The sequence below is a fragment of the Myotis davidii genome, unplaced genomic scaffold (assembly GCF_000327345.1).
Source record: "Myotis davidii unplaced genomic scaffold, ASM32734v1 scaffold330, whole genome shotgun sequence".
Lineage (NCBI taxonomy): Eukaryota > Metazoa > Chordata > Mammalia > Chiroptera > Vespertilionidae > Myotis > Myotis davidii.
This window is the reverse complement of record NW_006283770.1, coordinates 4,948,998-4,964,072: the sequence shown is the minus strand read 5'-3', so window position 1 is coordinate 4,964,072 and position 15,075 is coordinate 4,948,998. Positions and strand designations below refer to the sequence as shown.

The window sequence follows — 15,075 nt, the reverse complement described above, 5'->3', positions numbered from 1 at the left end:
AAATAAAAATCTTAGAATGACTAGGCAAAGTGAAGTAATCCCCAAAGGTACTCCTCATTCCTCTCTTAAAGTTAACAAATGCATACACCATTCCACCATCTAATGACAAAGTCAGAAAATGTAGGCGTTACTATAATCACAGTTCACAGTAGAGACAAAAATTCCAAAGGAACTTCAAAGGAAGTTTTACTGGAGCTGGCCCAATGTGTAAATGAGAAGTTACTATCGTGGTCTTTGATCTTTGCCAGAATATATAAAAGGAGATAAGCGAGTGGAGAATGAAGAACAGAGGAGAGTAAATTTCAGATAGCTTTAAAGTCGGGACACTTATTTCTCCTGTGAGAGCCTCTTATTATGTGGTAGTAGTCCCCTTAAGAGAATAATCCACTGTGATATTCTGGGACAGAGGCTGATAGAAACTTTACATCATCTATGATAAGAACAGTCTAGACTTTTATCTATCTATACTCCAGGGAAGTCAATATCAGAACTAGGAAATAGACTCGTCTCCCTTTCTTACACAGATAAATGCCATCTCTTTAACCTAATATTGGACAACTTAATGAATTTCTGAAACACTCCACAGAGCAAAGAACTCATCTCTTGGCTTCCCTTCTTGACTTCTATAAACTTAGTGCCCTTGCAGGAAGGACCTTCCTATAAGTTATTACAATAACATATGCATACCTGTTATTACCATATCATTTGTGTTATAATTGCCTCTTTATGTATTCCACTAGGAGAAGGAAAGATAAATGGATACAGTTTTATAAATCTGCTATTAAAGGCAAACATTTTTACAGTAATCTATCTTCATAACACACACACACAACAACTAGGGTTAAATAAAAAGGAATACAATAATCATTAATAATACTCTTCAAATATTTTACATGATGATAACTTACGATAATGTATTCAGAAAATAAACACCAAGACAAAATATCAAACATATTCATTTTAGACTCACTCCTCTGGAAAACTTCAATAAATTTTATATTCAATTTTATTCAAAATTATTTTATGAGCAGAAGCTAAAAATATTCCTCAAATTTCTCTTCTCTACCTGTCTTCCACACCTACTAGAACAGTGTACTATAGAAATGTGTTTAATCATACTCAATACATATGCACATATATACATATAAGTAGATTCATATTTCTATCTATCATGAGAAAAAAAAAGTTTAAGTCAGCAACAAGTATTCCTATGTGTGATATGCCCTTGTAACTTTTACTCTAATCTATTAAAAGAAATCAACTTTCACTGATAAATGTGCAATTTTACATGTAAGTTCTTAGATAAATAAATATCAAAAAGCAATAATTCTTCAAGAAGAAAGTCATTACTTTAATAGCCAAATATGGATGGAATTTTACTGGGCTAAAAAAAAGACCTCCTTTACCCAAAATTTCAGAGCCAGGTTTTTTTGTTTGTTTTGTTTTGTTTTGTTTTACTTCTTCTTCTTTTTTTTAATCCTCACCCAAGGATATTTTTCCATTAACTTTTAGAGAGAGTGGAAGAGAGAGGGAAAGACAGAAAGAAATATCAATGTGCGAGAAGCACATCAATTGGTTGTCTCCTGCACCAGGGCCTAGGCCAGGGAGGAGCCTGCAGCTGAGGGATGTGCCAGGTCCACAGGCCAATGCTCTATCCACTGAGCCAAACCAGCTAGGGTAAACCAGAAAGTTTTTATTGTAACTTGTACCTAATTTGTAATATATTTTTATTTATTTCAGAGAGGAAGGGAGAGTGAGAAAGAGATAGAAACGTCAATGATGAGAGAGAATCATGGACTAGCTGCCCCCTGTGTACCCCACACTGGAAATCGAGCCCGCAGCCTCGGCATGTGCCCTGACAGGGAATTGAAGTGTGATCTCTTGATTCATAGGTCAATACTCAACCATTGAGCCATGCCAGCTGTGCACTTCTACCTAATTTTTAAAGATCAGTTAATTTCTAGGCAAATTCCTAAGCAAAGTATGTTTTTGGAAAATAGAAAAAGAACTAAAATTCTAATCTCATTTTGTGAGTATGTATATTTATTATTTCAAATCAATTAATGACAATATGCATAAATTAATAGCTATTTTTTTCATTGGTAAATGTAGATGCAAAAATCCTATATACTAGTAAACAAATTCAAGAGTATATTAACAAAATATATCATCAATAAATGCTTACAACTGCAGCTGAAATAAATCAGACTTAAATCTTTGAAAGCATTTGTTCTGTTTCGAATTGAATGACAATTTTCTAAGTCAGAGTCCAGAAAGACATTACAGAAACCTTTAGTTTATGCTATTTCACACTATATGAAGATTCTAGGTTAACAGAGAGAGAGAGAGAGAGAGAGAGAGAGAGTTGCAAATATTTCAATAAGTATTTTTTCTGCCAAGAAGACTATAGTTGGTGTAATTGAAGACTGGGTAAGAAAGGGAAATTAAGATAACTGTAACTGCTCACTCTCAAAGAAAGCATATTTGGAAGTGATTCTGTAAATATTGTTGTGATATTTTAGATTTACCAGTAAGAGCAGATAAGCTTATGTCCTTGATTACATATAAAATTACTCTGCTTTTTTTCCATAAAAAATAACAGACTGTATATTTTATACCAGAGATGTTTCAAATATTCACATCATTTGGTGCATCTATAATAAAATGCTTGCAACTTAAAAGTGATATTGCTTTTAAATCACAAAATATAAAAAAGATAATTTTCTGAAAAAATAAGTTGAAAAAGCAGTAAAGCATGTCTTGATCTAATTCTGTTGAAAACATTTTTTATGAAGATGTGAACTTTTGTTTTTATCCCCAAGCAAATAACGGCATGGCAAATCTTTCGAATCTGTGTTCCTCATGAAATACCTAATAGCCAGGAAGAAGTTCTCAGGTGTAACCAAGTAATTAAAGATATTAATATTCATTAGAGGCATTTCATTACTCTTGCTAATTTTATGGCTTAACTTGCCCTAAAGGAGACATAATTAGTTTAAGGGCAAGAATTAGCTTCAAGCTTTGACTTTCATTAAGAATAAAGAATTACTCTGTTCCTTTATTCTTTATTCAACATAAATAAACGATATTTTTGTCTCTGAGAATTATTTCTTAACTATCTGCTAGAAAGGCTCATTTTTCCAAGGATGTTAAAACTTGCTGCAATTCCAGACCCATGGATTCAAAATGCTGAAACTTTTAAAATATTTTAAATATAGTTTAGGTCCTGAATATCTGAGTATTACATTCTCAAATCTTTCTGTTAATCTGTCACAGATTAACATTTAAACAGTTATAGTCTTGACATTGAAATATATTTTTATTATAATTTTAATTTGAGCTAGGTGTTAATTATGGATAACTGACTGAATAGTATCAAAGTCTGAGGATTTGGGGAAAATAATGGTATCAGTAGAAAAGCAGGATATTAATATAAGCAATATGGCTTTAAATAGTTCATGACTCAAACAAAAGTCAAATCTGTAACATATCAAATTTGCTGGTGCTCATAGAGTGCTTGGGTAGATGTAGAGTAAGCCTTGAGAGTTGCTTTTTTCTTTTTTGTAATGCAAGGGCATGACTTAAGCTGGACTACAGAAGCCTTCACTGCAAAGAAGTGTTTATTTCAAAGATGGCTATCTCAAGTAAACACATTGCCAGCCACAGAAAGTTCCAATTTCTCTCCGCCCTTCCCCCCACACTTATATCCACTCATTGGTTTTAGAAGTTTTGGTTGATCTCCATAACTCATTGATAACTGTTTGGATTGCTTGTTTTTCTCTTCCAAAGCCTAAATTCCCACTCTTATGTTTTAAATTCACCAGTAAAGAGCGAGCCCATGAAACTAGTCCTTCACCTTCAATCCCAATAAAAGTAGAATCTCAGGCCCAGCTTCCTCTCTTCTCTTCTCTTCTCTTCTCTTCTCTTCTCTTCTCTTCTCTTCTCTTCTCTTCTCTTCTCTTCTCTTCTCTTCTCTTCTCTTCTCTTCTCTTCTCTCTCTCTCTCTCTCCAGGTGTGCCATGTCATTTCTAGGACTCATGAGCAACAAACCTTTTTTATTTTAAGTTTCCTGATGGTTATGTAACCAAACCCTTTGGCTGCCTGCTGCAATGAAAGCTAAACTTGTGAGACAGGTGCTGGTAAAAAATGGAAAGAGGTTTATTTGAGTGACGATGTCTTGAGAAGATGAGGGACTCCTGTCCTCAAAAACATCCACTTTAATATATCAGTGCAGGCAGAGGTTTTGATAAGGAGGGAGAGGGAAAGTAGAACAAATATATCAGGGGAAGGGCTGTGGACTTGCCATCTCTCCCACAGACTAACTGAGGAGATGCTGAAGGGAGGTGTGAATATGCCACTTCTCCAATGCTTCCTCCTCTCATTCCAATGCTATGTCTCTTTAAAGGGCATCAGTAGATACAGCAGACACCTGCAGGTCTTCATGGCTGCTGCCAAGAAACCCTTTTCCCCAGAATAGGACACCATAACCTGTAAAATAAGCTAGATAAGAAGTGAAAACACAAGAGTTTATTTACATACTCTAAGAAAACAGAGTTGGCTGTAGCCTTGGGAGAATGCATAATGCATAACCTTTATTGCTTAATTGAAATGTTAAGTTACAGTAATTGCTGAGGATGTCTTATAAATCATAATAAAAATAACAGTCACTATCAAAAATCTAAACCTTCTTCTCTTTGAAAGAAAGAAATAAAACAAAATAAAAATATGGAAATTGAGGTTTAAACAGATGAGGATTACATTTATAATGTACATCTCAATTAAAAATATTCTATTATATGAGAAAAGGATATTTTTATATACTCAGTAGATTTATATATATGAATTGGGCAATGAAAGTTTAGTTACTGAAAATGTTAATCCTTTGTTCTTTTTAAATATTTGTTGAACATCATGAAAATAAATTTATAAAAGCCACAATAATTAATAAGAAATGTGTCTACATAATTTTCTATTCATTTTCAGATTAATTTTTTAAAGACTGAAGTGGAAAGAAAGAGCAAAATGATCCGGGATCTTCAGAATGAGGTAAGACATATTTTAGGTGAATTTTATATAAATCAAAGAATATATATAGACATTGATTTGCCAAAATCTTTGGAGTATTGATCACATGCCCATTTGTCCTTTAGTTATGTACTAATGAGAGGAACTATAAAGTTAAGAATTTCAAAGAGCAGACAATCACCACTTTTACAAATATTTGATAATGTTATTAGTTCATACATCTCTAGTTCATTTCTTCATTTAATTATATTTTGCTTGGGAAATATTAAAAATTTATTTTTATTTTTTAAGTTAGTCTACCAAATAACAACATAGGCACTGAAGAAGAAAGAAAGCTAGAAATTAACTTCATGCTAGGAAGAACCAATCTAGAATTTGAAAAATTATGCATGGATTATAGAATAATGTAGATTTGAACAAAATAAGCTGTAACCACTTTTAGTATAGCCTTTAATATGTAAGGACCCTATAAAAGTCTATATACTTTTTCCTCTTTTAATTACTTCTCTATTTTGTTGTACAATTACTTTTTTAAAAAATCCCCCATTGTGTTTATATTTCCACCTCTTTATTCACTTTTTTCTTGATGGAAGTAATTATTTAGGGCTATTAAACCATGACTAAGTAATGAAACATCTTGTGATCAATTTTACAAATGCCTGATGGCAGCACTCAGCACCAGCACGCAGTGACATTAAAATGGTTTATCAGATTTGCAAGGACTGAAAGGAAGAAAGGAAAGCAAGAAAATTTTAAGTGATTTTCTGGTGATTCTATTGGATTTTCCTATCTTTCCTATGATGTGAATGCCATATCAATTTGCAGCTCAGATTCAGGATCTGGAAAAAAGGCTGCACACAAACAAATGCACTAGACAAAAAACATGAATTTAGAAGGCATGGGGGCCAGGTAGAAACCTTTCTCTAGTGGAGAGGCTCCCTGAAGCCCTGACCCTGTTAGCTTTTATTCAATTTTAGAATACACATCTTGCCCTCAGTTAGGCAGGCAATCCAGTAGCAGACATACTATCTTAAAGGTCAGTAAATATTAGTGAAGATTTATTTTGAGACTATTAGGTCAGGAAATTGCTCGAGCCACCATTATCTCAACAGAACAATCAGTGTATAGTTTTTATCCTTGCTAAATCTCAAGGTTCATCAGCCTTCTGAGTTCCTTGTTGCACTTTCATGATAGTGTTTGACAATGGATAACTTCCAGCACTATGATTTTTCTTGAGTTTCCTTAAGAAAGTGTGATGGGGTGGACTTGATAATGATTTCCCTAAAACCTAATTTTTCAAGCTCCTTTGTGGATTTCTTATTTATAGTGGGAAATATCAGCAGATAAATTATCGGAATACTAGGTATACTGGATGATTTCTTATTTGCTGGTGCCCAGTGAAAGCTCAGTGAAAGGGGTAGATTAATCAAGTCAGTAAATTTCAATAGGTCCTTTAAGACAAGAAGAACATTTAAAACAATGTCAAAGACAGTATTAAAATAGGGGGGGGGAGTACATATGCACACATACACACTCACATAAAGCATAAACCCAGTTGTATGATAATGAGAGATTGTGGGTTGATTACATCTCTATATGTCTCATCAGTTAACTTGTAATCTTAGATAATTTTTAAGAAATCTAGCATTCAGCTAAAGAAGAGCACTTTCAAAATCAAACAGTAATTTACTCATAGCAAATACATATGAGGACAAACAAAATATTTTGTTACTGGGAGATAATTTATAGTATAATATTAATTTTCTAAGTGTAGGCTGAATAATTATTAAAGAAATACAATTCTGCAAAACTAATGTCTAATGAATGTACGTTTTTTGTAATTAAATTTATTACAGCTCACTTTCATAATATTGAAATTTGCAAGATGAAAATTGATAACCAGAAAAGTTTTTTCTAAAGAATAAGAAAAACCTAATGGTGAGCATATATTATCAACTAAATGGTAAACATAGTAAAACTATATAAACACTGTCTGAACTTTTAGTTCAGAAGTAAAAAAAAAATAAAAAATGTAAATTGACAAAATATAAAAGATAAGGGTGACAATAGAGGTATAAAGAGATTTTTGTGGAGAAGCTTGAAGTCCTCTGACTAATTCTAAGTGAAATTATGAGTAAGTTCCTAAAGAAGAAAGGATTTTAAAAAAAATTACTAAAGAATAATGAGAATTTTTTCCATATGTGAAGACAACTATAAAAAGGCACTTTACATTAGCACTTAAGGATTTAGTTTTTAAATTTAAGATGTCCCTTGGAGGAGAAAATATATTCATACTTTTAAAAAATAAATATTTTTTATTTATTTCAGAGAGTAAGGGAAAGGTAGAGAGAGATAGAAACATCAATGATGAGAGAGAATCATTGCCGTGACTGGGAATCGAACTGGTGAACTCTTGGTTCATAGGTTGATGTTCAACCACTGAGCCAAGCAGGCAGCAGCATACCGTTTTTGTTTTTTTGTTTTGTTTTTTTTTTTTTCAAGCAAGTGTTATGTAGGGCAGAAAGCAATTTGTTTTTTCCATCCATGCAGGTATACCTGTATCAGGCTACCTGGGAGCTTGCGACTCAAGATTGTGAGGCAGAACCCTTCAAACCTAAAATCACAGATGTGAAAGAACAAGGAGAATGAAAGAGGAAAGGAAAACCCTTATTACAATGTGTGTGATAATGTTTAGGACTTTATAAAGGAATACATAGTTGGCTATACTTGATGTAGATTAATATTGAAATAGTCTATATTAAATTAGTGACCAGATAGTGATCAAAGGGAGAAGGAAGGAAGGAAGGAAAGAAGGAAGGAAGGAAGGAAGCAAGGAAGGAAGGAAGGAAGGAAGAAGGAAGGAAGGAAGGAAGGAGGAAGGGAGGGAGGGAGGTAAGAGAGGAAGGAAGGAAGGTAACTTTAGGGGCCATCTCCATTCTCTTGTTTTAGTATAGATTCTTATGATTGATTATTTTCCTGAGACTAATTCAAGGTAGTTCAAGTTAAGGATAAAATAAGGAATCATACTAAAAAATAATAAAGTCAGAAACACATGGGCCCCCCTCTGCCCAGTGATGGAAGTCAGAAATTTGTCAAACCTACTGCCTCTCAGTGGCAGGCTTTCCTTCTCAGAATTTCATGGCTCAGTTTTTCTTTCTTTCTTATCTCTCCGTTCTTTTGCTCACCTATTCTTTGCATGGCTCATATAATTTTTATGTTTTGTTTTATTGCTGTTGTTGTAAGTGCCTGGGAGAAAAAATCTTGCCATTGGTCAAGTCACTGCCCAAACTATGGATTTCCAAAAAGTTCTAATAACCATTGACACATATCTAGGCATCTGAGGAAAAGAACCTGGGTTTTTAGGGGCAATGTGCCAATTTTATTCTCAGTTGTGGCAAAAAAAAATCCTCTGATAAGAAAAGGAGTTATGAAGCCACATAGAGATTTCACAAAATTGTTAGGAGAGCTGATTATACAGCTTGTAGGCTGCGGTACAGGAACACCGTAAACATACCCAGGGCTGGTTGTCTCTGCCAAGTTCAGGAAGCTGTGTGCCAGCTTGATGACCTCATCTGGTATCCCACAGCCCTATTCCTTGTGCATAAGACAATGGGTAACATCTAATCACTAGTTTCTGAATCTACATATTGCAGGGATCATGTCTGATTAGCAAAACCTGTCATGCCTGCTCAGGAGCTGCTACAGAACTTTAGAAATATAGAGGCTATATTTTATTTCTAATGTGTTTGCTTTATTTTTTTCTTGAAAATGTGGGATTAGTACTAAAAAACTTACACATTATGAAACCATTCTCTAAAATTTGGTGGCCTTTGTATTAACAAAATTTTTTAGGGATAAAAAAGAGTTAGAGTCCATAGTAACCAGCTTTAGTATATGACAGGTCATCATTGAGGGATCTGTAGTAGTTAAAAAAAAAAAAAACATGTGGCAAGGAACACTAATAGAGCATATTGATTTTTTTAAGAGAGAAGAAGGGAGAGAGGAAGGGAGAGGGAGAGAGAAAAACATTGATGTGAGAGAGAAACATCAGTCAGTTGCCTTCTATGCTCTGACCCGGGATTGAACCCGGGATCCTTCGGTGCACAGGATGGTGCTCCAACCACCTGAGCCACACTGGCCAGGGCCATCACTCACATTTTTTACCAATCACAGGGCCAGGACTCTGTGTACAGTGAGAATAAATTAAGACCACACTTAATCTGTTCTTAGCACCAATGAATTGAATGTCTTCAATAACAGTGGATATAATACTACCTCCAAATTTGGACTTTGAAGCTGATTTACCTAATTTGCTATTTTCTCTACAATGGGGATGCTTAGAGACCCTGCAAGATCAAACGATCACTATTAGGTAATCTCTGACCATCCTGAAAATATATGATAACAGAAAAACAGTATAGGTGCATATGTATATTTTTCAAATGAGAGGGAACTCATGACTAAAATGCAAAGGTAATAAAGTTAATAACATCCAATCTAGAGAAAAAATCTAGTAAGTTTTAAGAGGAAACCCCATTTTGGTTCAACTCTTGTGGCTATAAAATTTTCTAAAATAAATTATTTCTTCTTGCCTCAATAAACACATTCAAGTGGGGATGATGGGATATTTCCCAACGTAATAGAGTGCTTCGGGGTCATCATTCTGAAAATGGATTCTCATGCCTGCCTGCAGATGAATAGGTATACGAATTTGAGTCAAATATATACGGAGCCCAGGACATGCCTGAGAGGTTTTTAAATAATTAATTCCATTACACTCTTTTCACTTTATTTCTGCTAATTTGCCTTTTTACATGATTATTTAGAGGAGGTATTGTCAACTAGTTATTCTGCTTAATTGTGTATTCAGTATTTAAAGTTTGCTATAACCCATCTGTACTAGGGGCTTGGGCTACTGTAATACGGTAGTGCTACAAACGGGGGAGCTTTAAACAACAGACACGCACTCTCAGTTTTAGAAGCTAGCAGTCTAAAATCAGTGTCATAGGGCCATACACTCTCTGACCATTCTAGGGAATAGTCCTTTTTAGCATCTGCCTACTTTTTGGTGTCTCCTAGCAATGACTGATGTTCTTTGGGTTGTCAAGCACCTCTGCTTACATCTTCATATGGCCTTCTCTGTGTGTTTCTATCTTTGTATGACCTCTCTTTGTCTTATACAGATACCAGTCATTGAATTTAGGCCCATTCTAACCTGGTTTTATCTAATTACATATGCAATAGCCCTATTTCCAAATAAGGTCACATTCTGAGGTTCCAGGCAAACATGAATTTTGGGGTAATACTAATCAACCACTTCATCATCAATGACATTTTGTATATTCCAAGTAAACAGCTTCAGATTTTTTTTGAACAGGCAAGGAGGGAATGCTTTATTAGGTATAAATCTGTCTATAGCAGTACTCTAACATTACTGATTTAATTGCATATATAACACTTATTTGTCTTAATATTCTTTTTTAGAATAAACATATTACTTAATTCCCAGTCTTGTTCATCATTGTGCTATATTCCTAGGGGATATGCATATTATTAAATTTCAATTATACAAAACAACCTCTGACCATGAAGAATGTAAAGAACATAATATTATAGAATAGGTAATATTTTCCATATAACATATGATACAATAATAAGTACCAAAATTATACAAAATAACTGCAATAAAAATATATTGAAATAAGCATCCTATATAATAAAAGCCCAATATGATAAGTGTCCAGTCATCTGGTCAGCCATTCAACCAATCAAAGTGTAATATGCTAATGATATGCTAAGGCTGCTCAACCCCTCGCTATGACGTGCACTGACCACCAGGGGCCAGACAGTCGACCAGTCAACCAGTAGCTATGACGTGCACTGACCGCCAGGGGGCAATTGCTCTGACCATTAGGTTAGCTTGCTGTTTGGGTCTGGCCAATTGGGACTGAGTGAGATGGGCCAGACATGCCCTAGAGCCCTCCCATTGACCCTCCCTGGCTGGCCAACCTCCAGCATCCCTCCCCAGCCTGATCGTGCACCAGTGGGGTCCCTTGGCCAATCTTGTGCCCTCTCACAGTCCGGGACCCCTCGAGGGATGTTGGAGTGCCGGTTTCAGACCAATCCCACTGGCTAGGCTGAGGAACCCTACTGGTGCACGAATTAGTGCACCGGGCCTTTAGTTTAGAATAAAGCATTGTAAGGGGGCAGATGAGGGCAGTAGTCACTACATGTTTCATTGAAGTATTGCTTTTGAAAGGAATGAAAGGATTAGACTTTATAGCTATCGATTCATGATTAAGACAACAAATATAAAAAGAAGGTTGATACTTCAAAAGTTCCTGTGCAAGTAAAAAGATTGTTAGTTGTTTATTTTTGTGGAAAAAAAAAAGTAGTTAAATTTGATTGTGGTGAATTCAATTTCAGTCCAGCTTATTTGCAAATCAATGCTGTAAGTACATGTTATAAAAAGCTGCCAATCTGATTGATCTGGCCAAAGCATAATACACAGGAAAATAAATCTGAAAATTTCTGATAACAGATACAACTGCATCAGTGAAATTTCTACTTTGCAAGGACACAGAATTTTTACTCAGCCTTTCAGATGTAAGCCAGGACTGCTGTTTTATTGGAGATTAGGATCTACCTTAAAGATTGTTTTATTTTGTGTTGCAACCCATTAATTCTGCCAAGTTTTAATTTCCTGCTGCAGAATGTTGGCTAGATGCCAACACTGTGAACAATTTAAGGAATAATTTTCAGTTGAAATTGTGTGACTTATGCCCCTGGCTGCATCTGGGCCACTGTTTCCATTCTCCCATTGAAAATTATCTGGTGTTCTCTGCCATGGTTCAACTAAAGGGAAAGGTTTGATTTCTTTTTTTTTTTTAATATATTTTATTGATTTTTTACAGAGAAGAAGGGAGAAAGATAGAGAGTTAGAAACATCGATGAGAGAGAAACATCGATCAGCTGCCTCCTACACATCTCCTACTGGGGATGTGCCCGCAACCCAGGTACATGCCCTTGACCGGAATCGAACCTGGGACCTTTCAGTCCGCAGGCCAACGCTCTATCCACTGAGCCAAACCGGTTTCGGCAAGGTTTGATTTCTTACTCAAGTCTTTTGTAAACATTATTTTATATGTTTTATGTACTTCAGAATACTGTTAATTTTGTAAATGAAAAAACAATGCCTGTGAGACATTTAGCATATATTTAAACATTTAGCTCTTAACAAGTGGAAACTATTGTCATCATATAATCATTGTCATGGGCTTCTGTGGTAAAATTAGGATGTCAATATGCAATGCTATAGACAAATAAATATTTGCTTAGGAAATGATTCTAAACAAACAAAGAAGTACACCAAAAAGCTCCATATTTTACTTAAATAAAAATACCAAGGTAAGACAAGATTTTGGAGAAGAGGGGAAAGGGAATAAGAGATAGACACATCAATGGTGAGAGAGAATCAATGGTGAGAGAGATTCATTGGTCAGCTGTCTCTTGCATGCCCCACACTGGGGATTGAACCCACAACCCGAGCATGTGTCCTGACCAAGAATTGAACCCTGACCTCCTGGTTCATAGATTGATGCTCAACCACTGAGCAACACCATCCAGATCATCATGATAATATTAATAACTTAAAACTAATATCATGAAATTTCAAATGAGTTACTATGACATAGAAAATTTTAAAATACATTAAGAACTCTTCTTATAATGTCTTCCTTACTAAGAACCTTTAAAAAGCTAGACTCTTCTTCCATGCTTCTGAAATTTCAATGTACATGGGAAGCACCTAGGGATCCTGTAGAAATGCAGGTTCTGCTTTAGAGCAGTGCCTGGAATCTGCATTTATAACAAGCTCCCAAGTGATGCCAGTACAGCCAGCGTCTGCACTGCACTGAGAATAACAGGGCTCTGAACAAGGGGTTCACAGATGCTGTGCAATGGCCATGTGCTGGCTGAGCCGTAAAGATCATTTAGAGAACTTCTTTATATATAGATATCTGAAAGCTGTTTAGAAAATTCAGCCCCAGTACGTGTGACTTAAGGCTTGGCCATCTGCATTTCTTACATTTTGGTGAAAGAGATTCTATCATTCAGGTGAGGTGTTCACAGAAAGGATGGGGAAGCTGTAGACTCCGCAACCCTGGAGGGCTGTGAAGGGAAATCTTCAAGAGTAGCTTTTGTAGCCCTGAAAAGAAAGCTCTGAGGGTACCTGTGGAGAGGATACACCACAGCCTGTCTTGGGACTCATGTACTCTAATTGGCCAAGACAGAGCAGGACAGCTGATTAAGAAATCTTCTATGTACTATGAGTGAGAGATAATTTCTCAATAGTAATTTTGTAGGGGCTGTCAGGATTGAGTACTAGATAGCCAAAGCAACTGATGGGCATAGCAATAGTGTAACAGGGACTTAAATAATTTTATACGCACAGAAAAATAAGGAGCATGAAATGTTAAGAAACAAGATTTGGGAATCTCTGCTCTGAAGCATATGTGCTCCTGGTCCACTGCTGTAAAACTGTCATGACTTTCTTTCCTCTCCCTCCTCCTCCTCCACCTCTTGCTCCCCCTCATCTTCCTCCTGAATCACAACTATCATTGCCATTTAGAAACCCAATGCCTATCACATAGTAGATACTCAGTAAGCACTTGTGAGCTTTATGTGTGTGTGTGTGTGTGTGTGTGTGTGTATATATATATATGTAAAAATATATATATGTAAAAATATATGTATGTAAAAATATTTCACCAAAGAAGGAATAAAAACTTCCACTGTCCCTGCTACTCCTGTGGCTTGCTTGCAGGTTACATGTGTAATTGCATTTCTTGGTGGCAAGCCCTTTTATATGCATGATTTCACTTAGTCTGAACAATCCAAATGTCAAGCAGAACACATTCCAAATGGAGGGGAGAGGTGAGGAAAAATCAATCTTATAGACTTTCCCAATTGCTTCATTTCATAGAGCTGGGAGAGAGTGGGGAAGGAAGTAGGCACAAAGTTTTCCCTTTCCTTTCAAGGTTCTTTTCTCATTCTACCTACTCTCATGGCTATAGACTTGGAAGCAAATGTGAAACTGACCAGCTAACTGCTTCGTATCTTTCTAAGTATCACATGCATGTGACCATTGTGTAAACTCACTATTCTTGCCACAGCTGTGAGAACATAAACCTTTTTTTTTTGCATTCTTCAGAAAGCTGTTTTTGTCATGTTGGATGTTACAGCAGTCATATTCCCATGGATTTCTTCTCACAATTCAAACTTACCTGATATGTGTAGTTGCTGGTTCTAACTTGAAAAGCAAACCTATAGTGATTTTTAAGAGCTAAAAAAAAGGATTAAAAATCTCATTTACCAATCGATATTGCATTTCCAAATTAGATTCTAGTATTTTTCAAGTTTGAGGAACAATGATTTCTTATCAAAACAACGGTGCTAGTGTGTATTTTAAATGATTTTAATGTAAGAAAAAGAAAAAAAAATAGTTCTCTCATTCAGTAATTGTTGAATATTTGACCACTGAGACATAGTTTGGTAAGGTAAGTTTTATTTCTTAATCTGTATATCTGAAATTATAGACAATCTCAAAAAGTCTATGCACTTAATACATTTTTTAGATTTAAAAGCACAAATTTTATGTTGTTTGTTTTATACATATACTAGAGGCCCGGTGCATGAAATTCATGCACTGGAGGGTGGAGGTCCCTCAGCCCAGCCTGCCCCCTTTCACAGTCTGGGAGCCCTCAGGGGACGTCCTACTGATGGCACGTGTAGAGGGCCTAAGCTGCATCTGGCCGCGGAGGGGTGTGTGTGTGTGTGTGTGTCCGCTGGGGGGTGTGTGCGTGTGTGAAAAGCCTGTTCTATTTTATCCTCAACGATCTTGCTTTTTCTCTTTGTCAAAGAAGGAAATACAGAACCAGAGAGGACAGGAAACTTGACTTACTCACAGAACTATGATATGGCTAAGCCAGGATTTGAACATAGTTCCCATGGCCTATTGACTTTTGAGCCCATGCTCTTTCCCCCCTCAAC

The 15,075-nt window shown here is 35.7% G+C and overlaps 1 protein-coding gene across 2 annotated transcripts in view; it reads left to right on the top strand.

The window, feature by feature from the left end:
* LUZP2 (leucine zipper protein 2) overlaps window positions 1-15,075 on the top strand; it is a 298,803-nt gene that overhangs the window by 163,026 nt on the left and 120,702 nt on the right. For both annotated transcript variants that reach the window (XM_006753962.2, XM_006753963.2), the window contains exon 5: window positions 4,984-5,046. In XM_006753962.2, coding sequence (XP_006754025.1) covers window positions 4,984-5,046 — 63 coding nt within the window. The remainder of the gene's footprint in view (window positions 1-4,983; window positions 5,047-15,075) is intronic.